This window comes from Aegilops tauschii, chromosome 6 (assembly GCF_002575655.3).
Source record: "Aegilops tauschii subsp. strangulata cultivar AL8/78 chromosome 6, Aet v6.0, whole genome shotgun sequence".
Lineage (NCBI taxonomy): Eukaryota > Viridiplantae > Streptophyta > Magnoliopsida > Poales > Poaceae > Aegilops > Aegilops tauschii.
Window position 1 is genome coordinate 409599074 of NC_053040.3, and position 26375 is coordinate 409625448.

The 26375-nt window shown below is 50.5% G+C and overlaps 1 protein-coding gene across 1 annotated transcript; it reads left to right on the forward strand.

Moving 5' to 3' along the window:
- Positions 1 to 13333: 13333 nt before the first annotated feature.
- Positions 13334 to 15465, forward strand: LOC141025404 (uncharacterized). The gene is made up of 3 exons (XM_073500680.1): positions 13334 to 13885; positions 14142 to 14418; positions 14509 to 15465. Exons 1-3 carry the CDS (start codon positions 13856 to 13858, stop codon positions 15150 to 15152), a joined length of 951 nt encoding a protein of 316 aa, XP_073356781.1. The 5' UTR covers positions 13334 to 13855; the 3' UTR covers positions 15153 to 15465.
- The last annotated feature ends 10910 nt before the right edge of the window (positions 15466 to 26375 follow it).

Here is a 26375-nt window from a genome sequence, read left to right on the forward strand (position 1 = left end):
TTTCTGTGACTTAGTCATTTCTGCTAAGTCTGTAGCTGTAACTTTGTGATGCTATGTAAACCTGCTGTCACCATGAGTTATATGCATAATCTGGAGATGTTCACTAAGGGTGTTTTGTTATACATGTTATGATGTATCCATCCATGCCCTTGGTTGCATTTATAGCATGCTGTAGCTTGTTGCAAACTTGCTCTCAAATTGCTAAATAATGTTGCTGTCAGCCTGTTAACATGAAGTTCAGTTTTGACATGTGTTTTGCTAGTGATCCATGCACCCTATGAACTTGATCTTGCCATGCTTAGCTTCATAATTAGGCCATATTACTGTTGGATGCCTTCACATGCCATGAAATGCTTTGTGATGAGTGATTTGAGCTCGCAAAGATGCCTTCATAATTCTGTTTATGCCATGCTCAGTTTTTCCGCCAAGTCTGAATCTGTTTATGAAACTTGCTATGTTTACATGGATGCCATCATATCTTCTGTACCTTTTTGGCTCGTTATCAGACTTTGGTTCTATGCAATTGTTTGATTCATGCCATGCCTTTTTTTGCTATGATATGTTCCTGTAGTATGTTGTTTGATAGCTCTAAACTTTGCAACCTGATGTTATTTCTGCCATGTCCAGTGATTTCTGCTAAGTCTGTGAAACTGTTATTATTTGCAATCTTGCCATGTCCTTTTGAGCATGTTCTAGTGTTTTCTGGGAATAGCTCAGTGTTCATGTTTTGCAATGCTTGACCTGCACGTCACGTCCATATCTTTTTTTTTCATGTTGAGGTGTTGTAGCATGTTGTTTTGATGCATGCAAAATGCCTAGTTGCTGTTTTGGACAGATTGTTGCTATGTCTTGTTTGGAGTGTATGTGTTGCACCGTTGCTCCGTTTTGAGCATGCTCTATATGAAACTTGCTTAGTTTTGCATGTAGTTTCATATTACCTTGTTGCATCCTTGTTTTGAGTGTGTTTGCTTGATGTTTGAATGCATTTTGCATCAATGCCATGTTTAACTTGTTTTGCTCTTATCTTCTAGGCCGTAGCTCCGAATCTAATGAACTTTATATGTAACTTGACTAGAATTTCGTGTAGATCATCTTGGTGCATCTTAACTTGCTGTTTAACAACTTGAACATAAAGTTTATTCAGATCTGGACCAATTTTGAAATTTACATATGAAGACTTACCGGAATTGTCATATGTTGTTTCCGGCCTCATTCAAACTTGCTTTGATGTGTTGCTCTTGAATGCATCATCTCTTGCCATGAGTAGCTTCATGTAGCCTTGTCATGCATCATACTTGGTTTAGCATCATGCCATGTTTATGTGATGGTTGTTTACTATGTTGTTTGCTTCTTTCCGGTTGTGCTCCTTCTCGTTAGTTCCTGTTTCGTTGCGATCGGGAGGATTCGTTCGTCTACGCTTGGGTCGTCTTCATGGCTTCATCTTCTTCATGGACTCGTTCTTCTTCCTAGCGGGATTTCAGGCAAGATGACCGTCTTCTTGGATCTCATTACTATCATTGCTATGCTAGTTGCCTCGATGCTATCGCAATGCCGCGTTACCTACCACTTGCTTTTCAAGCCTCCCAAATTGCCATGAACCTCTAACCTTTGTCACCCTTCCTAGCAAACCGTTGTTTGGCTATGTTACCTCTTTTGCTTAGCCCCTCTTATAGCGTTGCTAGTTGCAGGTAAAGTTGAAGATTGCTCCATGTTGGATTATGTTTTATGTTGGGATATCACAATATCTCTTAAATTATTAATGCATCTATATACTTGGTAAAGGGTGGAAGGCTCGGCCTCATGCCTGGTGTTTTGTTCCACTCTTGCCGCCCTAGTTTCTGTCATATTGGTATTATGTTCCCGGATTTTGCGTCCCTAACGCGGTTGGGTGTTATGGGAACCCCTTGACAGTTCGCCTTGAATAAAACTCCTCTAGCAAGGCCCAACATTGGTTTTACCATTTTCCTAACAACCTATTACCTTCCCCTTGGGAGTAATTAACCCGAGGGTGTCGTGGAATTGTCACGGCAGATGTCCTTAGTGTCAGGACTTAGTCGCAAGGCCAAAACTGTCGTGGAATTGTCACGGCAGATGTCCTTAGTGTCAGGACTTAGTCGCGAGGCCAACACATCTATGTGGTAGCTTGAGAGGGGTTGGGTGGAATCGAGAGACGCAACACAAGACAAGGATTTAGACAGCTTCGGGCCTCGGGAAACATCATCCGCTAATAGCCCTACGTGCTGTTTGTTGTTGCCTGTCCCTCTTTCGGGTGCCCTGCCCCTCCTTATATAAGTTGGAGAGGCGGCTTTACATGTAGAGTCCTAGTAGGATTAGAACTAACTTATTCTCTATTACAAGTCAGATACAAGTACGGGTCTTGCTTCCTCGTAAAGGAAATATTCCTCATGCCTTCCATCTTAAGCCGGCCCATAATAACACGTCCCGGCCTACTGGGCCTTGGGCCCTTGTCATCCGTCTGACCCGCCGTCGGGACCATCATTAAGTCGCCAGGCTCATGAGTTGCCAATCTTCCGGTGGGTTACGATGAAGCGTCAAGTCCGGCCGGGTCATACTCCCGGCCGGGTCATACTGCGGGGTATATCCCCGACATTAGCCCCCAGTTTAATTTGGATTTATCCATGTTAAACTGATCCTGTAAAATAAACACAAGAACAAACTTGATAGGTTGTGCTCTGGGTTAAATATTTTCCTGAACCGGCACCTGATCATCTTTAGGTCCTTGTCATTTCCTCCTGGATGCATACTCAAGATCTTATAGCAAATCTCTTTTAACAGATATGTCCAAACCTTGCCAATGCAAAAAATCCAGGCACTTCTTCTAAAAAATCCGGGTCAATAGGCCAGCTTCATAACCAATTTGCTGACATTGGCTCTTGTAGAGAAATATTATAAGAAATAATCCATTTGAGTCGGCCTTCAATGCGCCGACTTGACAAAAATATTGGTCTTGAAATATTCAACTGATATTCAACCGGCTTAAAGATGTAGATCTTGCCAATTTATGATTGCCAAAATTACCGGGTTATAAATAAATAATGTCGGGTCATGATTGTTGCAGACACCGGGTTAATCTGGTCTACTCCAAACTGAGAATTTGAAGATTTTTTCTCCCTTATATGCATATCACCTGTAGCCCCCAAGCAGGGTTGTCATGCTTACAGCAACCTGGGACTTGTAATTGCCTTATGCTCATAAAAACTTCAACCACTGTAGCCCCCAAGGGCCGGGTCATTATGCAATAATGAGCAAGGACTTTGTAGATATAACCATGTAAACTTGAGCAGCAACGTGTAGCCCCCAAGGGCCGGCTTAGTAAGATATTACTGAGCTCGGACTTTGTATACGATTCATTGATAATAACATGATATGATGTAATCTCCACCATGGGGCTTGAACCCACGTCCACAAGGTTAAGAGCTTTATACTCTACCAACTGAGCAGTGGATCTTTCAATATAATGGATTAAGGCTTGTGTACCTTGAATTTTCAACAGGAGCAATTGGTAGCCCCCAAGGGCCGACTCATTACAATGTGATGAGTCGGGTCTTCAATAAGTTGAGCAAAAAATGTCCTTACATTAGCCCCCAAGTGCCATGGTGCATGCTGGCAGTGACATGGGACTTGCATATTTGATGTGATCTCAATTTAAATAATGTAGCCCCCAAGTGCCGGGTCGTAAGCCTGTAGCGACTCGGGACTATTCCTTCCATTGTAGAATAAATCATATATATTGATAAAATAATAGCCATTGCGCCACAGCGACTTTGAATACCTCATCTGTTGATAATTAACTCCGGAGTTTAAATACCCGGCGGCTCTTGGCTGATGGCGATTTAATACGCCTCCATTGTAAGCCGGAATTTGTACAACCCGGCGGCTTATAGCCTTTGAGAAAATCAAGAATTGATAACCCTTTTGAGACACCAATTTCCATCTTTGATGATGGGCTTGAATTTAATCATTTATGTAAGTCATAGCTCTGTAAATCCTGCAGAGTTTAAACAACATATGCCCTGGCGACTTAGCGTCAAAAACCAGGGCGGGTAACCACCCAAATGTAGTCTTATCCTGCACATAATTAGATCACAAGATCCCTTGGCGGTTTACCGCAGGGCGGGTCATAATATCTTACATATAACCATTGATGTGTAACAAGGAGTCACAGATAAGCCTGTTATGAATCATAACTTTGAAACATAACTATAATAATAATAATATTATACCTGTGATATTGAATTTTCACGGCCGGTTTATGTGACCTGTGCAGTAAGGGTGATAACCCAATCTTTAGAAATCAAGACTTCCAAATGTTTATGATTGTCATATGATGGCGACTTATCATCCAAAGTCAAACCGGGTTAAATAGCAACCACTCATATACACTTTAGATATGATCAAAAGAGCTTCAAATAAAATCCAAAAATTGTTTGCAAAAAAGACTTCAAAAAATTTGAGGCTTCTGGTTCGAATACGATCAGAAAACCGTCCCAAAGGGGTTAAGCTAAGATTCGAATACGATCATATAGCCCCCAGTGGCTTTGGCGTTGCCGATCAAGAGGGTACCGACATCTATGTTCTCTTTGGTTCGAATACGACCTATGTTTGAACAGGAAGCCCCCAAATGACCTTGAGAGTTGTTTAACGACGCTGATTCAAATATGATCCACGTCGGTTCCCAAAAGGGGTTGAGCTATGATTCGAATACGATCAAGAAGCCCCCTAGTGAGCTCGGCAGTGTGCCGATCAAGAGGGTACCAACAGCTATGTTCTCTTTGGTTCGAATATGACCTATGTTTGAACAGGAAGCCCCCTAGTGATCATGAGAATATTTAACGACTCTGATTCGAATACGATCAGGGTCACACCCAAAGGGTTAAGCAAAATTCGAATACGATCAGCTCCCAATGGTCATTAAAGCAGGGTACCTATATTTGAGTTGTGCTTTGTAACAGACTCTCTTTGGTCCCTTTAATTTTTCCTGAGAACTCGAACTTTTGCGAGAGATAAATTCTTTTTGAACCAGAAAAAACCGGATATTGAGAGTTTCGAAGCTTTATGATAAACAAATTTACCTTGAACCAAATTTTGAACCGGATTTGAGAGCTTCAAAACTTTGTGGCAGATAAATATCCCTTGAACTGGATTTTGAACCAGAATCCTTATTTTGAGCCGGAAATCTTCTGACGGCCTTGAAATTTTCATCGATCTAGCAGTAATCTTCGGGGCCGGGTTATTTTTCCCTTCAATGACCCGGAGTTCTTGAATTCATTGAAACCGGCTAATTTGGCCGAGTCATACCATTGTAGCCCTCGAGTCTCAAGATGACTCGAGGAGTTGGCTTGAGATTCTCCATATTTGACCATAGCAGAAGGTGTACATCATTGGCATTGATAGCGCGATGTGAATCCACAGAAGGTTGAGGTGACTGCGGCGGGTTATAAATGATCTCGTATGAGCCGTGTCAGCAACTCAGCCAATGGTTCCTTCCAACTGACTGTTGGAAGTTAACCAAACCGTAGTGGCGGCGACTTGTGCACCTACCCATTGAGCCATCTAGTGCAGACGGCGGCTGATAAGACATGATAACTTGCCTCCAATTTGTTGGAAGAAAACCGGGCTACCCAAGCAGTGACTTGCTCATACTCAATAAACAACTCATGCAGATAGGTGCGGCCCGGTGTGTTGATGTAGACCAGGCCGCGAGAGACAGACGGTAAAGACGACCGCAACATCTGAGGCAGCACAGACAGATGAAACGGCCGTGGCGCTGTAAGCCGGTGCGGATGGGCAAGTTGTCCTCCTTGTTGTGAGCCGGCGTGGTCGCGAGAGACGGCCACGACGTTGTAAGCCGGCGCGGTCGCGAGAGACGGTCACGGCATTGTAAGCCGGTGCGGGAGTCCGTTGAGTAACGACGACCACCTGTGCCAAAAGATGTTGGCGTGCCTCCATCTCCGCGGCATAATACCACTTTGTAATGGATAATTCTCCTGCACATAAAATACAGCAGGGCAAAGTAGTTTTGCTCGGATGAATTAATATGTGCTTAAAAGTAAATAAGGTAAATAGCACCTGGTATTTGTCGGAGGTCGATCCGGTAGGTACAGTCAGCCGGCCAAGAAAAATTCTGCTGAGTACCGCCCATCCAGCGTAAACACATCACTTTGATGATCAGCGGTCTCTACCAAGTACTCAAGGTGCTGAAGAATTCTGTTTGGTCCGTCAAGGGCGAATAGTACACAGTATATTTGAACAATTTGACCTTATGTACCAGGCAAAAATCATCTCGCCCGTTTGTCAGGGAAGCATGTATTTTGAGAAATCCGCTACTTCTTCCTACCAGCTCCACTTAGCTGATGCCATGAAATCCAGAATGTTCCTCAATATACGCAAAATTGATATCTCCTTATACTGGTTCCACTGCAGCATTAAATCCCAATGTCTTGTTCATCAGTAGTATGTTATTATCCACTATTTTGAGAGAACCAATGATCGACACTTCCAGTTTTCTCTTCTTGTCAATTGGCATGTATCACTTGAACGATAGCAATAGTAGCTAGTATCTCCGTCCCGGTGGGTTAAACAAAATGACCAGTAAAAACTTCCAGTCTGTCAAGAGCAAATGTGACACAAATATTCAGGTGACTTGGCGTGAGGCCACCCGACGCCCGGGGTGGAACCAAACTGCGGCGGCAGCTTGCAGGCAAATGTCACTCGATGGCCGGGCAACTCACAACAGCGGAGACCACTCGACGCGGGGCGGCTCGGCGCAAGATGCGCCCGCAGCGGCGAGGCGGCAAACTGGAAGCAGAGGCCGGCTTGGAGTCAATGACACAGACATTTTAAGGCCATGGAGGCGAGGGCGACTCAGAGCGGAATCTGCGGAGACCGGCGGAACGCGGCTCAAGGCGGGCTCGGTCGTGATGGCGGAGGTCCTCGTGAGGCACAGCAGGGCGGCGGGTTAGAGAGGCGCCGTCCATGGGCGGCTCAGGAGGCCGTGGTGCTTCACAGCAGTGGTCGAAGCGGGCCTGCGGCGGCGGCCTGGAGCCGGGCGGCGGAGGTAGGCTGCGGTGTGGAGGACGGCGACGGCTCAGAAACCACCGGGGCGTACGCAAGGTAGCAGAGGCGGGTGCCCGAAACGAGGTCGCGGGCGCAGGAGGAATCTAGATCATGGCCGGCTCCGTTTCCGGGTCGTGGCCATATTTTTTTTAAACCCTCGCTAAGCCCTAGTGTTTTGCCTTTTGACCACGTGATAGTCTTCCTGCATGAATTTTCCAAAGCAGATCCCACCTGGTCGCTTCCCCATGTAACAATTTTGGCCAATAAAAAATTTGGAGTTGTAGATCAACTTGGCCATCACATAGCAGAATACTAATTGAAGTAGTACCATTGCTACTGTGGGCCCTTCCCATTGTTTTGCAAGCTTTCACGTGGCAGCTGGTCTGATCCCTTATATATACACATGCCCAACTTAGTCGATTGGAGGAAAACAAGGACTACGATGACTCGGACTACAGCGCAAGTTTGCTTTACGTCGGCCTCGGCATATACGCCGCGTAATCCGGGAAGGAAAAATTACATCGGAAAGATTTAATGTCGATCTCCATGATTTTTCTGGACAGCGGCGGAGGAGCCGATGCAACCCTAGTTCTCTCTCGATCATAATCTTGTATATGCTCTTCTGATTGTTCATCTTTGACGTAGATCTTTTCTTGATCCAAAAAATTGCGAACTCCTCGATCCCTGGGAAGATCCCTCCAAGAACTCATCACCACCGTGCGCAGGCCCCACGGTGGGCGCCAACTATCGTGGAATTGTCACGGCAGATGTCCTTAGTGTCAGGACTTAGTCGCGAGGCCAACGCATCTATGTGGTAGCTTGAGAGGGGTTGGGTGGAATCGAGAGACGCAACACAAGACAAGGATTTAGACAGCTTCGGCCCCGGGAAACATCATCCGGTAATAGCCCTACGTGTTGTTTGTTGTTGCCTGTCCCTCTTTGGGGTGCCCTGCCCCTCCTTATATAAGTTGGAGAGGCGGCTTTACATGTAGAGTCCTAGTAGGATTAGAACTAACTTATTCTCTATTACAAGTCAGATACAAGTACAGGTCTTGCTTCCTCATAAAGGAAATATTCCTCATGCCTTCCGTCTTAAGCCGACCCATAATAACACGTCCCGGCCTACTGGGCCTTGGGCCCTTGTCATCCGTCTGACCCGCCGTCGGGGTCATCATTAAGTCGCCAGGCTCATGAGTTGCCAATCTTCCAGCGGGTTACGATGAAGCGTCAAGTCCGGCCGGGTCATACTCTCGGCCGGGTCATACCGCGGGGTATATCCCCGACAGAGGGTCATCTTTATTTTAGCCCCCCCGGGCCAATGCTTCTCTAAGTGTTGGTCCGAACTAGAGCATCGTGCGGGACCGTCCCTTGGCAACTTGGGTTACGTTGGTACCTGTACGCTTAGCTCATCCGGTTGTGGCCTGAGACGAGATACGCGCGGCTACTATCAGGGTGTCGGCACGCCGGGAGGTCTTGCTGGTCTTGTTTTACCATTGTCGAAATGTCTTGTAAACCGGGATTCCGAGACTGATCGGGTCTTCCCGGGAGAAGGAATATCCTTCGTTGACCGTGAGAGCTTATAATGGGCTAAGTTGGGACACCCCTGCAGGGTTTGAACTTTCGAAAGCCATGCCCGCGGTTATGTGGCAGATGGGAATTTGTTAATGTCCGGTTGTAGAGAACTTGACACTTGACTTAAATAAAACGCATCAACCGTGTGTGTAACCGTGATGGTCTCTTTTCGGCGGAGTCCAGGAAGTGAACACGGTTTTTGGGTTATGTCTGACGTAAGTAGGAGTTCAGGATCACTTCTTGATCATTGCTAGTTTCATGACCGTTCCGTTGCTTCTCTTCTCGCTCTTATTTGCGTATGTTAGCCACCATACATGCTTAGTCGCTGCTGCAACCTCACCACTTTACCCCTTCCTTACCCATTAAGCTTTGCTAGTCTTGATACCCATGGTAATGGGATTGCTGAGTCCTCGTGACTCACAGATTACTACAACAACAGTTGCAGGTACAGGTTTTGCGATGATCATGACGCAAGAGCGATGTTTCTTGTTTTGGAGTTCTTCTTCTGCTTCTTCTTCGATCAGGGGATAGGTTCCAGGTCGGTAGCCTGGGCTAGCAGGGTGGATGTCGTTTGAGCTTTTGTTTATGTTTCATCCATAGTCGGATGTTGTTCTCATGTATATTGATGTATTCTTGCGGCATTTGTATGCCTTGTATGTATCCCCAACTATTATGTAATGTTGATGTAATGATATCCACCTTGCAAAAGCGTCTTCAAGATGCACTTCTATCCTTGGTGGGACCTTCGAGTTCCTTTAGGATAGGGTCACATCTTGGGCGTGACATATCATTACCTGCGAACGTGGTGGTCGACGGTTGGCCTCCCTTGGGCTATAAATGAGGAAGGGGGCGGAGCCCCCGTCGCTCATCTCTTCCCATTCCGCTCGCTTCTTCTCCCTTGCTCCATTGCCAGTAGCGACACCAATGGCGCCTATTCGGAGGTTTTCGGCTGCAGAGAAAGGAAAAACTCCCCGCGACGAGCCCGGGCCGCTTCCACCGAAGAAGGGGCCGGTCCACCGCCACGACGTTGTCGTGAGATCGGAGGCGACGAGGCCTTGGTACGAGCGACCTCCTCCAGGGTACCCGCTGCCCCTGTAGTCCGTGCGCCCGCGGCCCAGGCCGGGAGGCTCTCGGGCTTCAAGCTTAGCAAGAGGAGGGTGGACTACACCGCGGTGGACCAGTAAGTGCTCTTGCCTTGTTTCATTCTTGCTTCTGCTGCTTGACCTTGACGCTTCTACGCCATGCGATCAGGCCGACACCTGCAGCGAAGAAGAGGAAGGAGGAGGCAGTGGTGCTGCTCGGGACCAATCCGCCTGCTCCGGCTGCGTCTCCCTCCGTGGAGAAGGGCAGCGCTGGCGCTCATGTCTCTCCGGCTCGGTCGTCCTCACGAGGCCTGGGGAAGAATCCTCAGGAGGAGTCAGCCCCCGTGGCCCCACTGGCTCCGGAGGCACCGGTGTCCGGACCGGCTGCTGAGGCCTCCAAGGCTCAGGAGCCCCCAGTCTCCCAGGCTGTGGTGACGATACCTTCTGTCGTGGAATTGTCACGGCAGATGTCCTCAAGCTAGGACTTAGTCGTGGAGCCATCGCCGCTAGGAAGCTTGAAGGGGTTAAACGGGACAAGGAACACGAGGGTTTATACTGGTTCGGCCCCTTACGGTGAAGGTAAAAGCCTACGTCCAGTTGAGATGGTATTGATTGGGGTTTCGATGACCAGGGAGCTTAACTGCTATGCCTAGCTCTCGATGAGATCTTTTCCGTCCCTAAACCGCTGCCGGGTCGTCCCTTTATATAGGGAGGCGGACGCCCAGCAGCTCTCAGAGTCCCGGCCGGCTCATAAGAGTGTCCGGCTCGGACTCTCAACTATTCTTTCCTTACACTACAAGTTCTACCATAATGATGATTGTAACTACGGGCTTTAAGCCATATCCGGGTCTTAAGCCCATCTTTGGCCCACCGTTTTCTTGCTTGGCGCTGGGCTTCTGGCGATGACCATTATGAGTAACCCAGCCCCTCCTGGCGGGTGACTCTAAGGTCTATATCCTCAACATTAGGCCCCAGATTGATTCAAGCCGGCTCATGTCAATCTTCAATTCTTTCGGCAGAAATTCTCCGGCTTACAATTGTATGAAGGCCATAACCCGGCGTGACGTCATCCTCTGGTCTCCGGGTAATCCGTCGTGACGTCATCTTCCATTAAGTCCATTTTTTACTCCACCAGATCCACAACGGATCTTATCTTTACTGCCGTCCCGAAAATCGAGGCGCCTCTCGGGCGAGATAACTGCGCCGTGGCCTCCTCGTTTCTCGCGCCCACTTATGAGCTTGCCCTTATAAATAGTCCGGCCCGACGGGCCTTCAGCCACCCGTCTTCCTCCTCGCGCCACTGTTCTTCCGCTCGAGCTCTGTCGCCGTCGCCACCGCGGGTCTTCTCGTCCTCACTGACTCCGGCCGCTGCATCAACCTGTTGTGTCCAGAGAACGGCAGCGACCTCCGCGACTCTCCAGCCCCTGTAAGTTCTTGCAGCCCCGTAGAACAGATCCGCCATGGAGCTTCTTCCTGTTCTTCCCATGTTCTTCGCCATTCTTCGCGGCCCTCGGTAGATTTGATTTTTACTGCCTCTTCTTGATCTTAGGATAGTATAGAACCAATGCGGTGGCTGTTTAGTACTCATTTCAAATGCAAGTAGACCTCTTTTTACTGCATAAAGGCCTCGTTCTAGCCCAAGAACTTCCCCTGCGTCTGTTTTTAGGTCTAGGAACTTTTCTTTTGACCGACCTTTTTGATCCAAATTATTTACCGCAATGTGTGAAACCTGTTTTCACCATACTTAGTAAAAAACTGCACTCGGTGAGTCATGGCGGTTTACATTTCCGGTTTAAACAAATCACGCGCCGTAGAACCTTCCGGCTCAGAGGAAACCACGCGTCGTAAAAAATTTCCGGCTTACTTACAACAAGGCTGTAGACGATTTGAATTACTCTCAAGTACACCAGCGGCTTAGATAACCTGATGCACTTAGACATATATCATTAGTCCCCTCCATAAGCCGCCTCTTTAACATTGAACTGTAAATTTCCTCCGGCTTATAATTAAACCGGACGTTTCCTTTTATCATAGGCTGCCGACTTTCACCATGCCTCCCAAAGCTCCTAAAGCATCCATCACTTGCAATTGGATGAGGTCCAATGTCACCGACGAGACTTTAGTGGATTTTGTCAAGTCAGGTTACCTGCCTAAGAAGGACGTCATGTCCTACCGTGCCCCTAACCTGTCAGAGGAGAGACCACAGCCAAAGGACGGGGAGGTAGTGATTTTTGCGGATCACATGAGCTGGGGCTTCGCACCGCCCGGCTCAAAGTTCTTCAGGGATGTACTGAATTTCTTTGACCTGCGTCCACAAGATATAGGACCCAACTCGGTGTCCAACATATGCAATTTCCAAGTGTTCTGCGAGGTTTATCTTGGAGAAGAGCCCAGCCTGCTACTTTTCAGAGAGCTCTTCTACCTGAACCGCCAGAACGAGTGCGCCAACGGGCCAAGTTTGGAACCTGGCGGAATCTCCATTCAGCGACGGAGAGACTGCCTTTTCCCTTACGCCGAGCCGCCGAGTCACCCAAAGGACTGGAACCAGACATGGTTCTATTGCCAAGACACGTCGCCGGCTGACGAGAGCCCGCTGCCCGGCTTTCGCCCTTCACGTCCGGAGCCGACTCACCCTCTGTCTGACAAGTTAACTCAGGCGGAGCGCCAACCTCTGCTCCCCACCATCAACAAGATCAAGGCTCTCCTGGGCAATGGTCTCAACGTAATTGATCTGGTCCGGGTCTGGATCTCATGGCGGGTGATCCCCCTGAGCCGCCGCCCCGGCTTAATGTGTGAGTACACAGGCCGGAAAGATGACCCCCTGCGACACAGCCACAACGATCTTCCTGAAGACGTTGCTGAAGACATGACCAAGGCTCTCTTGAACGAGAGCTTGGCAGACTGCGGGAGGACCGGGTTAGCCCCCTTCTGCAAGACCAATCCAGCCCCAGCAGTAAGCCGCTGATCTGAACATCTTATCTTCTTCTGTAGATAACTTTCATCTGAATCTTTAAGAAATCATCATTTTATTTTTCAGGCTGATGACAAATTCTGGAAGGTCAAATATGACCATGAGGCGGCCAAGAAGGCCAGGAAGACGAAGAAAGCCGCCAAGAGAGCCGCTCCCCGTAAGAAGGGAAGTAGGCCTACTGCTTCAGAGCTGATGCAACTAAGCGACAGCTCCAAGTCAGAGGTAACCCCTGAACCTGTAAGCTCTTGTTATGTTTGTTTATTTCTGTCCGCCTTATCAATACTGTTCATCAATAGGATGACACCGGAGCAAGTAACCCGGTGGTTGAAGAGGTAATGTCACTTTCCTCCGACTCGGAGCCCTTGCCAAGGCTGAAAGTCCAAAGGGTAACCCGGAAAGTAAGATTTTCACATCCTTTAGCTTATCAAGATCCTCAATTTCTTTTGAAGCGACAGACTCATGAGAGCCGGCGGCACACCCGGACTAACAAGGACGCTGACCTCTCTTCCGGCTTACCTGACGCATCGAGGAAACGCCGGACCGAGGTGATCTCAAACTTGTACCCTTTTCATCCTTTGGCGGGTGTTATACGTCAACCACTCAACTCTTCTGACTCAAATTATCAGGAAACTTCCCCCTCTTCTGGCGACTCTATGCAGTCGAACCTGCCGGCTTTCAAGACCGTGCCTGGGTAATGATGATCATCTCATGTTGTACTTGTCTTTACTTACACTTTTGTGCCTAACCTTTTTGTCTTTTCAGTGCCCAAGCAAAACTCAGCAAAAGGGCGAAGAAGAACAAGCCGGTCGAAGAGCCGGACTTGCCTGAACCGGAGGTAGCCGCTCAAGAACCGCCAGCTGCCTCTGCTCCTGAAGCCACTGCTCCAACTGACAAGCCAATAGCAGAAGCTTCTGCTAACCCGGAGGCCTCCAGCTCGGCTCAACCAGCAGATGACCCGGACGTGGTAATCACCCGGACGGAATTTGTTGAGCCAGGGAGACCTACTGCGCTGGCCAAGTGCTCCGCCAAGGGGGAGTTGCAACAGCCCCGCCGGGTTAATCTGGACCTCACCGACTACGCCAACCTGAACATCGGAGAGATCGTCTCCGGCTTCGTCAGCCAAGTGCACAAGAGCCGGGATGCAGAGATCGGCATGGTGAACCAGATTCAGCAGAAGTCTGAGGTACCACTCTTCTTTCTTCTTGCTTACTGTATAGTTATCTTGTTATTCTTACCATGCTCTAGCCCCCAAGTCTACGACTTAGGATAGAATATGTTGTTGACTGAAGTTTCGGCTTACTCATTTGAACCGGCAATTTGTAGATAGAAACGTTCGATATGCATTAGCCCCCAAGTGCCAAGTGTCTTTGCTTGGAAAGTGCTTGGGACTTTGAAAATTGCATAATAACTGTTCATCCTATAACCCGGAAATTATGCAGGCTGCTTGCAAGAAGCTTGAAGCTGACATCTCCGATCTGAAGACCCGCCTAAAGACGCAAGAAACTGAGACCCGGAAGGCCAATGCCAAATTTGTGTCCAGTATTGCTGCGCAAGAAAAGCTGAAGACGGACTTTGACGCTGAACGGAGAGCCTGGGCCGAAGAGAAGGCTACTCTGGTGAACCGGGTCGAACAGGCGGAGAAGGCTCTGTCAGAGAAGACCGCCGAACTCTCCGGCTTAAAGCGCCAAGTGTCCCAGATGGTTGCCGCAATCTTCGGTAAGTCATTTCACCGGCTTTCATCAAGTTTATAATCGTTATATCTCATAACTCATCCTTGTCGGCGGCTTATCTTATTCTGTTAAACAGGTCCTAGAAGCGCCAACCTCAACCAAAGTGTGGTAACCAAGTTGAAAGCCGTGTACACCCTGGTGGAGCAACTCTACACCGGGTCACATCGTGCTTTGGCTGTGGTGGCCCTATCCAATGAGGTGCCGACTCACCTGGCGGAAGTTCTTCGCCGGCTCGCCGTTCTTCCGCAACATATCCAAGAGCTGCGACGGGCCTCTGCAAGAGCCGGAGCCATAGCTGCTCTAAGCCGGGCCAAGGCGTTCCTTCCAGAACTAGACCCGGCGGACATCGCTCTGGGCTACCCCAGTTTGAAGGAAGACGGCACCGCCTTCAACCAAAAGGACTTCGCAGCCTGCGTGAAGATCGTACGCCCGGTGGCCACTCTGATCGGCAATGATACAAATCTGACTAAGAACCAGCCGGGTTACGATGCAGAGAATCAGAGGATCCCCACTCCGCGCTATGAAGCCCTCAGCTTAATCCCGCCGACTCGGAAGCACACCTTTGCCGCGGAGATTGACCCGGCTGGGTTAATTGTCGAGGAAGCTCAATTTGAAGCTCTGAGCGGCATTGACTGGAAGTCGTCAACTTTCCAGTTCTTGGGAACAGCCGGAGGAGAAGAGAGGGATGAGCCGGAGACTTCAACCCAGCAAGCATCGTAACTCTGCAGGCGGCTTACCAAACAATGCTTCACCCTTTTGGACTCGACGAGTCTTGTAATAGAGTAGGACCAACACTTTAACCTTGCCGTGCCATCGTGCACGCGTTGAATGCTGAATCCCATTTAAGTTGTCTCCTTTACACCTCTCCGGGTCATAGTTGATCATTCATTTTCCTTAATCTCAAATAGTTGCCTTTAACTATCCTGCATAGAAAAACAAATCACAAGTCTCTAGGCGGCTTACCGCACTGAGAACCGCAGTTTTAGACATATAACCCGGAAGATGAATGAAAAAAGACTGGTCCTCAATTATGTCTTTGATATACTCATAATAACACACTTACCGGCCTGCAAGCACACCGCCGGCTTATATAAACCGGGTAATAAGGTTGGTACCTCAATTCCGGTTTACCAGTCTTAAGAACGCTGATTGTATTCGACTAGTACTGTAAATCAAAGTTTAAGCCGGCAAAGTGAGACCCACCGTGCATACTTGAACTCATCAGAAGAACTTGCTATAAATCAGAAAAACTTAGAGGCTTCCGGTTCGAATACGACCAGAGACTCGTCCCAAAGGGGTTATGCCAAGATTCGAATACGATCATATAGCCCCCAATGGGTGTGGCGATGCCAATCAAGAGGGTACCGACAGCTATGTTCTCTTTGGTTCGAATACGACCCATGTTTGAACAGGAAGCCCCAAATGACTTTTAATAATTGTTTAACGACGCTGATTCGAATACGATCCACGTCGGTTCCCAAAGGGGTTTAAACTATGATTCAAATATGATCAAAGAAAACTCCCTAATGAGCTCGGCACTTTGCCAATCAAATGGGTATCGACAGCTATGTTCTCTTTGGTTCGAATACGACCTATGTTTGAACAGGAAGCCCCCAAGTGACTATATTTGTGTACGGCTAGATTCGAAATACGATCATAAGCCGGATCCTCCTTCAACTTATCACATGATCTTGTAATGAAAGCAACACATTTATCTTTGGAGGAGAAAAAAGGACAGAGGTCCTGCTTTATTGCTTATCATAATATGTACATGGCTTAGAGAAATATGCACATTACGAGAGCCGGTGGCTCAAGTGTAATAAGTCCGAAGCTGAGCTATGTTCCACGGCCGACGGGTCTCTTCCTGCGACTTACGTGAATCTTTGTGCTCCCGAACGTCAATGAGGTAATATGACCCGTTGTGCAAATTCTTGCTGACCACAAAGGGCCCTTCCCAAGGCGGGGATAGCTTGTGCGCATCTGTTTGATCTTGGATGAGCCGGAGCACCAGATCGCCTTCCTGGAAGACCCGGGATTTAACCCGGCGACTATGATAACGGCGCAGGTCCTGTTGGTAAATCGCTGAGCGAGCTGCTACCACATCACGCTGCTCGTCCAACAAGTCAAGAGCATCTTGGCGCGCCTGTTCATTATCCACCTCAACATAAGCCGCCACTCGAGGCGAATCATGACGGATGTCACTGGGGAGGACTGCTTCCGCTCCATAAACCATGAAGAAAGGCGTGAAACCTGTAGACCTGTTAGGAGTAGTGTTGATGCTCCACAACATGGAGGGTAACTCCTCCACCCAACAACCCGGCGTCCGTTGTAAAGGGACCAGAAGCCGGGGTTTGATGCCTTTCAGAATCTCCTGATTAGCCCTCTCAGCTTGACCATTGGATTGAGGGTGAGCCACTGATGAAACGTCAAGTCTAATATGCTCTCGTTGACAAAACTCCTCCATGGCACCTTTAGATAAATTGGTACCATTGTCAGTTATGATGCTGTGTGGAAAGCCAAAGCGAAAGATCACCCGTTTCATAAACTGAACGGCCGTGGCTGCATCACACTTGCTAACTGGCTCTGCTTCAACCCACTTGGTAAACTTGTCAACTGCCACCAAGAGGTGGGTCTTCTTATCCTTGGACCTTTTAAAAGGCCCAACCATATCAAGCCCCCAGACCGCAAAGGGCCAAGTAATTGGGATCATCCTCAGCTCTTGAGCCGGCACATGAGCCCGTCGCGAGAACCTTTGGCAACCATCACATTTACTGACCAAGTCCTCCGCATCAGCATGAGCCGTCAGCCAATAAAAACCATGATGAAAAGCCTTGGCCACAAGGGACTTTGAGCCGGCATGATGACCACAATCCCCTTCGTGAATCTCACGTAAGATCTCTTGACCTTCCCCGGGGGAGACACAACGCTGGAACGCTCCCGTAACACTGCGGCGATGCAGCTCACCATTGATAACAACCATTGACTTAGACCGCCGGGTTATTTGTCTGGCCAGAGTTTCATCCTCAAGCAACTCTCCCCGGGTCATGTAAGCCAGATAAGGCACTGTCCAGTCCGGGATGATGTGGAGAGCCGCCACCAATTGTGCCTCCGGGTCAGGGACAGCCAAGTCTTCCTCTGTAGGCAACTTAACAGAAGGGTTATGCAAGACATCCAAGAAAGTATTAGGCGGCACCGGCTTTCGCTGAGAGCCCAGCCGGCTTAAAGCATCAGCCGCCTCGTTCTTCCTGCGATCGATGTGCTCTACTTGGTAACCCTGAAAGTGCCCAGCAATGGCATCAACTTCGCGGCGATAAGCCGCCATGAGAGGATCCTTGGAGTCCCACTTTCCTGATACTTGTTGAGCCACCAAGTCTGAGTCACCGAAGCACCTTACCCGGCTCAAGCTCATCTCCTTAGCCATCCGAAGACCGTGAAGCAAGGCCTCGTACTCAGCTGCATTGTTGGTACAAGGAAACATCAATTGTAGCACATAATGGAACTTGTCAACCTTAGGGGAAGCCAATACGACTCCAGCCCCCGAGCCCTCCAACTGTCTGGACCCATCGAAGTGGATAGTCCAATATGTGTTATCCGGCTTTTGTTCGGGCACTTGTAGCTCTGTGCAATCATTGATGAAATCCACCAAAGCCTGAGACTTAACAGCAGTGCGTGGCACATACTTCAGACCATGAGGTCCGAGCTCTATAGCCCACTTAGCCACTCTCCCTGTGGCCTCCCTGTTCTGAATGATGTCTCCAAGGGGGGCGGAACTGACCACAGTGATGGGGTGACCCTGGAAATAATGCTTAAGCTTCCGGCTTGCCATGAATACACCATAAACAAGTTTCTGCCAATGCGGATACCGCTGCTTGGACTCAATGAGTACTTCGCTGACATAATAAACCGGCCGCTGAACCGGATGCTCCTTACCCTCTTCCTTGCGCTCCACCACCACGGCCACACTGACGGCTCGTGTGTTAGCAGCCACATACAGCAATAAAGGCTCCTTGTCAACCGGAGCAGCAAGGACTGGGGGCTCGGCCAGCTGTCTCTTCAAATCCTCAAAAGCAGTATTAGCTGCATCATTCCAGACAAAGTCATCAGTTTTCTTCATCAACTGATATAATGGCACAGCCTTCTCCCCCAAGCGGCTTATAAAACGGCTTAAAGCAGCGATACGACCCGCCAGGCGCTGGACGTCGTTTATACACGCCGGCTTAGCCAGGGAGGTGATGGCCTTGATCTTCTCCGGGTTAGCTTCAATGCCTCTGTTAGAAACCAAGAAACCCAAGAGCTTGCCTGCAGGAACACCAAAAACACATTTGGCCGGGTTAAGCATCATCTTGTAGACCCGGAGATTATCAAAGGTTTCCCTCAGATCATCTATCAAGGTTTCCTCCTTCCTGGATTTAACCACAATATCATCCACATAAGCATGAACATTGCGCCCAATCTGGTTATGAAGACAGTTCTGCACGCAACGCTGATAAGTCGCCTGTGCACTCTTGAGTCCAAAGGGCATAGACACATAGCAGAAGGCTCCAAAGGGAGTGATGAACGCCGTCTTCTCCTGGTCCTTAACTGCCATTTTAATCTGATGATATCCAGAATAAGCATCCAAGAAACTTAAACGCTCGCAACCCGCCGTAGCATCAATGATTTGATCAATACGGGGAAGGGCAAAAGGATCAGCCGGACACGCTTTGTTCAAGTCCGTGTAGTCCACACACATCCGCCAGGTGCCGTTCTTCTTGAGTACGAGCACCGGTTTAGCTAACCACTCTGGGTGAAAGACTTCAACAATAAACCCGGCCGCCAAGAGCCGAGCCACCTCTTCACCAATAGCTTTCCGCCTCTCTTCATTAAACCGCCGAAGGAATTGCCTGACCGGCTTAAATTTCGGATCAACATTGAGAGTGTGCTCAGCGAGTTCTCTAGGTACACCTGGCATGTCGGACGGCTTCCATGCAAAAATGTCCCTATTCTCACAGATGAACTCGATGAGCGCGCTTTCCTATTTTGGATCCAGATTGGCACTGATGCTAAACTGCTGAGATGAATCTCCTGGAACGAAATCAACGAGTTTAGTCTCATCAGCCGACTTAAATTTCATTGCCGGCTCATGCTCCGTAGTCGGCTTTTTCAAAGAGGTCATATCTGTTGGGTCAACGTTGTCTTTGTAAAACTTCAACTCCTCTGTTGCGCAAACAGACTCTGCATAAGCCGCATCGCCTTCCTCACACTCCAAGGCCACCTTCCGGCTGCCGTGAACCGTAATGGTCCAATTATGACCCGGCATCTTGAGCTGTAAATATACGTAACACGGCCGTGCCATGAACTTGGCGTAAGCCGGCCGCCCAAATATGGCATGGTACGGACTTCTTATCTTGACCACCTCAAAGGTCAATTTTTCCACCCTGTAGTTGTGCTCATCTCCAAAGGCCACTTCCAACTCGATCTTGCCGACTGGGTAAGCCGACTTACCAGGTACCACACCATGGAAAATAGTGTTTGACTGGCTGAGGTTCTTATCAATCAACCCCATACGACGGAAAGTCTCATAATAGAGGATGTTGATGCTGCTGCTGTTGGGGAACGTAGCAGAAATTCAAAATTTTCTACGCATCACCAAGATCAATCTATGGAGTAATCTAGCAACGAGGGGAAGGGGAGTGCATCTACATACCATTGTAGATCGCGATGCGGAAGCGTTGCAAGAACGCGGATGAGGGATTCGTACTCGTAGCGATTCAGATCGCGGTTGATTCCGATCTAAGCACCGAAGAACGGTGCCTCCGCGTTCAACACACGTGCAGCCCGGTGACGTCTCCCACGCCTTGATCCAGCAAGGAGAGAGGGAGAGGTTGGGGAAGACTCCGTCCAGCAGCAGCACGACGGCGTGGTGGTGGTGGAGGAGCGTGGCAATCCCGCAGGGCTTCGCCAAGCACTGCGGGAGAGGAGGAGGACTTGGGAGAGGGGAAGGGCTGCGCCAGAACTTGGGTTGTCGCTGCCCTCCCACCCCTCCACTATTTATAGGTGGGGTGAGAGGGGGGCCGGCCCCCTTAGATCTCATCTAGGGTTGGGGGCGGCGGCCAAAGGGGGGAGGACTGCCTCCCAAGTCAAGTGGAGGCCCTCCCCTTTAGGGTTTCCCCTCTCCCATGCGCATGGGCCTTGGGGGGGCTGGTGCCCCTGGCCCATTAAGGCTAGGGCGCCCCCTTACAGCCCATGCTGCTGTATTGTACGTGGTGGAACATTTTATGGACCTCCGGACCCCTCCGGAATCCTCCGGAACCTTCTGGAAGCTTCCCGGTACAATACCGAAAAACCCGAACTTTTCCCGGAACCCGAACAACAACTTTCCATATATAAATCTTTACCTCCGGACCATTCCGGAACTCCTCGTGACGTCCGGGATCTCATCCGGGACTCCGAACAACATTCGGTAACCACGTACATGCTTTCCCTATAACCCTACCGTCATCGAACCTTAAGCGTGTAGACCCTACGGGTTCGGGAACCATGCAGACATGACCGAGACGTTCTCCGGTCAATAACCAACAGCGGGATCTGGATACCCATGTTGGCTCCCACATGTTCCACGATGATCTCATCGGATGAACCACGATGTCGGGGATTCAATCAATCCCGTATACAATTCCCTTTGTCTATCGGTATGTTACTTGCCCGAGATTCGATCGTCGGTATCCCTATACCTTGTTCAATCTCGTTACCGGCAAGTCTCTTTACTCGTTCCGTAACTCACATCATCCCGTGATCAACTCCTTGGTCACATTGTGCACATTATGATGATGTCCTACCGAGTGGGCCCAGAGATACCTCTCCGTTTACACGGAGTGACAAATCCCAGTCTCGATTCGTGCCAACCCAACAGAAACTTTCGGAGATACCTGTAGTGCACCTTTATAGTCACCCAGTTACGTTGTGACGTTTGGTACACCCAAAGCATTCCTACGGTATCCGGGAGTTGCACAATCTCATGGTCTAAGGAAATGATACTTGACATTAGAAAAGCTCTGAGCAAACGAACTACACGATCTTGTGCTAGGCTTAGGATTGGGTCTTGTCCATCACATCATTCTCCTAATGATGTGATCCCGTTATCAACGACATCCAATGTCCATGGTCAGGAAACCGTAACCATCTATTGATCAACGAGCTAGTCAACTAGAGGCTTACTAGGGACATGGTGTTGTCTATGTATCCACACATGCATCTGAGTTTCCTATCAATACAATTCTAGCATGGATAATAAACGATTATCATGAACAAGGAAATATAATAATAACCTATTTAATATTGCCTCTAGGGCATATTTCCAACAGCTGCCTCCGTCCATGAGCACCTTAGTGAACTTATATCCTCCCACCTGAGGAGCCACCACCAAGGCCAAGTGACCCGGATTATCCACCCGGGGAGGGTGATCCTCCCTACTCCACACTATAAGCTGCTCAGACCACCGTAAGTAGCGTGGAACCGCCGGCTCAACAGCATTCACAGCCTTCTTATGAAGCTTCTGATCCCGCTTACATAGACTGGTGGTAAACACATGATACTGTCCACCGTTAAGCTGCTTTGGATTGGTCTGATAACCCCCCTGCTGCTGTTGATGACCTTGGCCGGACTGCTGATTAAAGCCCCCTTGACCGTTCTGAGGATTAGAATTTGAGCCGCCGCCCGGGCCATGAAAGCCGCCGGCGCCTGAGCCACCGCCCGGGCCATTGTTGCCGTTAAAGGCGTTGGAATTCTTAAAGGCCTTCATGATTGCACAATCCTTCCATAGATGAGTAGCTGGCTTCTCTCTAGAGCCATGCCTTGGACAAGGCTCATTCAACAGTTGCTCCAGCGTCGGGCCTGACCCGCCGCCTCGGGGAGGGGGCCTCCCCTTGCGTCTCTGGCTATTGCCCTGTGAGCTGGCATTGGCTACGAACTCTAGGCTGCCATCGGCTTTGCGCTTGCCACCTCCTTGGTTCCCTGGGTTATGCTGATGACCCTTGCCATTGCCGTTCTTCTTTCCCTTCCCTGTCCTTTCATCATCTGAAGCGGGGTCCTTGGTACCATCAGAATCGGCGTACTTGACGAGAGCCACCATCAGTGTACCCATATCATTGCAGTCGCGCTTAAGCCGCCCGAGTTTCATCTTCAGGGGCACGAAGCGACAATTCTGTTCCAACATTAAGACTGCAGAGCCGGCATCCATCTTATCAGATGAATGTATTATTTCCTTAACCCGGCGAACCCAATGTGTCGTAGACTCACCCTCCTGCTGCTTACAGTTAGTCAAATCCACAATTGACATAGACTGCCTACAGGTATCCTTGAAGTTTTGGATGAACCGGGCTTTCAGCTCAGCCCAAGACCCGATGGAATTCGGTGGTAGCCCCTTCAACCAAGTGCGGCCAGTCCCATCTAACATCATGGTGAAGTACTTGGCCATTGCTGCTTCACTGACTTCCAGCAGTTCCATGGCCATCTCGTAACTCTCGATCCAGGCTGCGGGTTGTAAGTCAGCTATGTAATTAGGCACCTTCCTAGGGCCTTTGAAGTCCTTGGGTAGACGCTCATTGCGGAGAGCCGGCACCAAGCACGGGACACCCCCAGTCCTGGTAGGGATACCCACGTCGACGGAAGCCGTCGGATAAGCCGGGGGAGTCTGGTAAGCCGTCAACTAAGGCACCTGCTCCGCCTCTTGCCGTGCTCTGTCTTGGTCTGCTGCGTGAAAGGCTCCATTATGAGCCGGGCCATGGCCGGGGGGCGGGTCATGGCGTCGGACATTACTTGAGCCGGTCGCTGAGACCATGTGTCTGCTGTAACTCGGGCTCCGGCCTGGACGAGGGGTTGAGTGGATCCTGTCCCGGCTGTAAGAGTACGCCTCTTGCTGCGCCAGTGCTGTCTGGAGGAGTTCCCTGACCCGGCGGGTTTCAATAGCCGTCGGAGAGTCGCCGTCAATTGGGAGGGCCGCCAGCCGCGCTGCCGCGGCTACCATGTTCTCCAGCGGGTTAGCATAATGACCCGGTGGTATTAGCACATACTGAGGCGGGGCAGGGTTCACCCGGGGAGGCCCCATCACTTGTGGCTGAACAGGGGTCCCAGACCCGGGCGCTATGATCCCTGGCGGGTTACTAGACCCTGCACCTGGTGTGTTGAAGAGGTTTCAAGGATCGTAAACCGGAGGGAGTCGAGATTGGGCTTTTTGATGCCTCCTTCTCATGACCTCATTGGACGCGTTCTGATCCATCGTGAGCTGGAAGGACTGCGCCTGAATCAACTGAGTCTGGGCGTCGAGAGCCGCCCTCTCTACCGCCATCCTGATCCCTTCCGCTGCCAGATCCTCCTTAGCTTTCACTAGATCCAACTTTAACTGCGCCACCTCCGCATCATGCTGAGCTTGATCCGCTGGGTCAACCGCGGCGGTCAACAGGGCCGTCATCTTGTCCGTGAGATCCATCAGCACCTGAGCCGGCGAGGGCACCGGGTTTCCCGCTCCAGCAGCAGGGTTCTGAACAGGCTGCGCGCCGGCCATGAAGATTCCAACCCGGCTTGGCGGCTCAAACGGGTCCGGAATACTCTCACCATTGGAACAACCCATGAGCCTGCCATCTTGAAGTTGATACAACGAGTTTGACTCATCGGTGGACGACTCGCCGTCAGAGCCGGCGGCCGTCTCATCACCAGACCCAGATCTATCAGAGAGCCCTCCATGGATACATCCCACAAAAGCATGCCTTAAGGCAGGCAGGGCCCGGGCGGGTCGTGCACGCTGAGCCGTCTCGATGAGATCGGCGCAGAGATCCGGCTCAGGGCCCGGCTCACCAATCTTGCCAATGAAAACATGAATTCCGCCGAAGGGGACCCGGTACCCGTACTCAATTGAGCCGGCGTCGGGGCCCCAGTTTGCATCGTCGATGTAGAGCTTGCCGCGATGACTTTTGGTCATCCAGCCCACAGCGTATCCCTTGAGCCCTTCGAAGCTGCCCTTCAAGAACTCAAATCCACCGTGCGCTGGCCCCACGGTGGGCGCCAACTGTCGTGGAATTGTCACGGCAGATGTCCTCAAGCTAGGACTTAGTCGTGGAGCCATCACTGCTAGGAAGCTTGAAGGGGTTAAACGGGACAAGGAACACGAGGGTTTATACTGGTTCGGCCCCTTACGATGAAGGTAAAAGCCTACGTCCAGTTGAGATGGTATTGATTGGGGTTTCGATGACCAGGGAGCTTAACTACTATGCCTGGCTCTCGACGAGATCTTTTCCGTCCCTAAACCGCTGCCGGGTCGTCCCTTTATATAGGGAGGCGGATGCCCAGCAGCTCTCAGAGTCCCGGCCGGCTCATAAGAGTGTCCGGCTCGAACTCTCAACTATTCTTTCCTTACACTACAAGTTCTACCATAATGATGATTGTAACTACGGGCTTTAAGCCATATCCGGGTCTTAAGCCCATCTTTGGCCCACCGTCTTCTTGCTTGGTGCTGGGCTTCTGGCGATGACCATTATGAGTAACCCGGCCCCTCCTGGCGGGTGACTCTAAGGTCTATATCCTCAACACCTTCTCTTCCTCCTCCCGCTGCACCGCTGATTCCAGGTCCTTCTACCTCCCCTGATATCTTGGAGCGCGCCCTTTTGGAGATGGCCCATCTGCGAGAAGATCTCCAGGGCGCCGACTCCCACCTGGTAGCCGGGCGCCTGGAGCTGGTCTCTGGCTGGCTTCATCCTCACGTGTCTGTTCGAGCGACGCTGAGCCAGGCCACGTCGACCTCCGAGAAGGAGAAGCAGGCCACCGCCCAAGCCGCAGCTGCTCGTGAAGTGGCGCTGAAGGATGCCGAAGCCGCCCAGGATCACTGCCGGGGGCTGGAGGCCAAGCTGAAGGCCCTACGTGACAAGCGTGCGGAAGAGGCTCGTGGCCGCGAGGTGGAGGAGGAGAAGATGAAGGCCCGGGAAGACGCCATCAAGGATCGCGATGCCAAGCTGGGAGAGTTGGCGAAGGCGCAGGCCGCGGAACGCAGCCGGCTGGAGGAGCTGGAGCGGAAGGTGGAGGCGGAGAAGGCCGGTCTTGACGCCAAGGCGAAGGTTCTGGCTAAGGACCGTGCGGCCTTTGCGCTCCTCGAGGAGAGGTCTCGCGTGGTGCTGAAGACACTCTATGAGAAGGGCTTGGAGAAGCCGCTGACCACCGACAAGGACGGCCCCGCCCAGCTGCTTCCCTACTTGGTCGAGGTGCTTGAGGAAGTCGTGAGCGGCATCGGCCCCATGGCAGAGGAAGAGGCTCGCGTCCTTTCTTCAGCTGCGTTGACGCGCGTCTTCAGCCACGTCCATCTTCACGATCCTACCGCCCGCCTTGACGAGCTGCTGGAGCCTGTGGACGACAAGCACTGCGCAGCCGCTGCCGCAACCATGCGGGGTCAGGTGGAAGCCCTGCTGAAGAAGTTCCGCGCCTTCGCTCCCGCGCCCTTGACCGGCGGTGCTACCGGTCCCGCAGCTCCGGCTGGTGGTATAGGTGAAGGCGATGCCACCTCGGAAGGAGCACCTGTTGCGGGCGACGGCGTTGTCCAGGGATGACTTGCTTGCGGCTCCTTTCCTGTTTAACTCCTGCAACGTGCACCATGCCTCGTGGAGGCGTTTAAACTTGCGTTTGGTATTGTGAGAACAATATGTCCTCTAATATTTGCTTTGAGATTTTGCGATTTCCTTCCTATTTGCTTTATGTTCTACGTCGGCAGAGCCCGGCCCCGCGGATACCCCAGCCGCCGTTGGGTCGTCCGGAGACCAGGACGAGACCAAGGGGTGAGGGGCTTCGTGACCAGTTAGGCTCCTGAGTCGCGATGCTCAGGAGTCCCCCTTGACGCGCAAATAGCTTATAGGAAGGAGACGCAGGAGTAGGTTTAGTGTTGTACGTCGGTAGGGCCCGGCCCCGCGCATACCTCAACTGCCG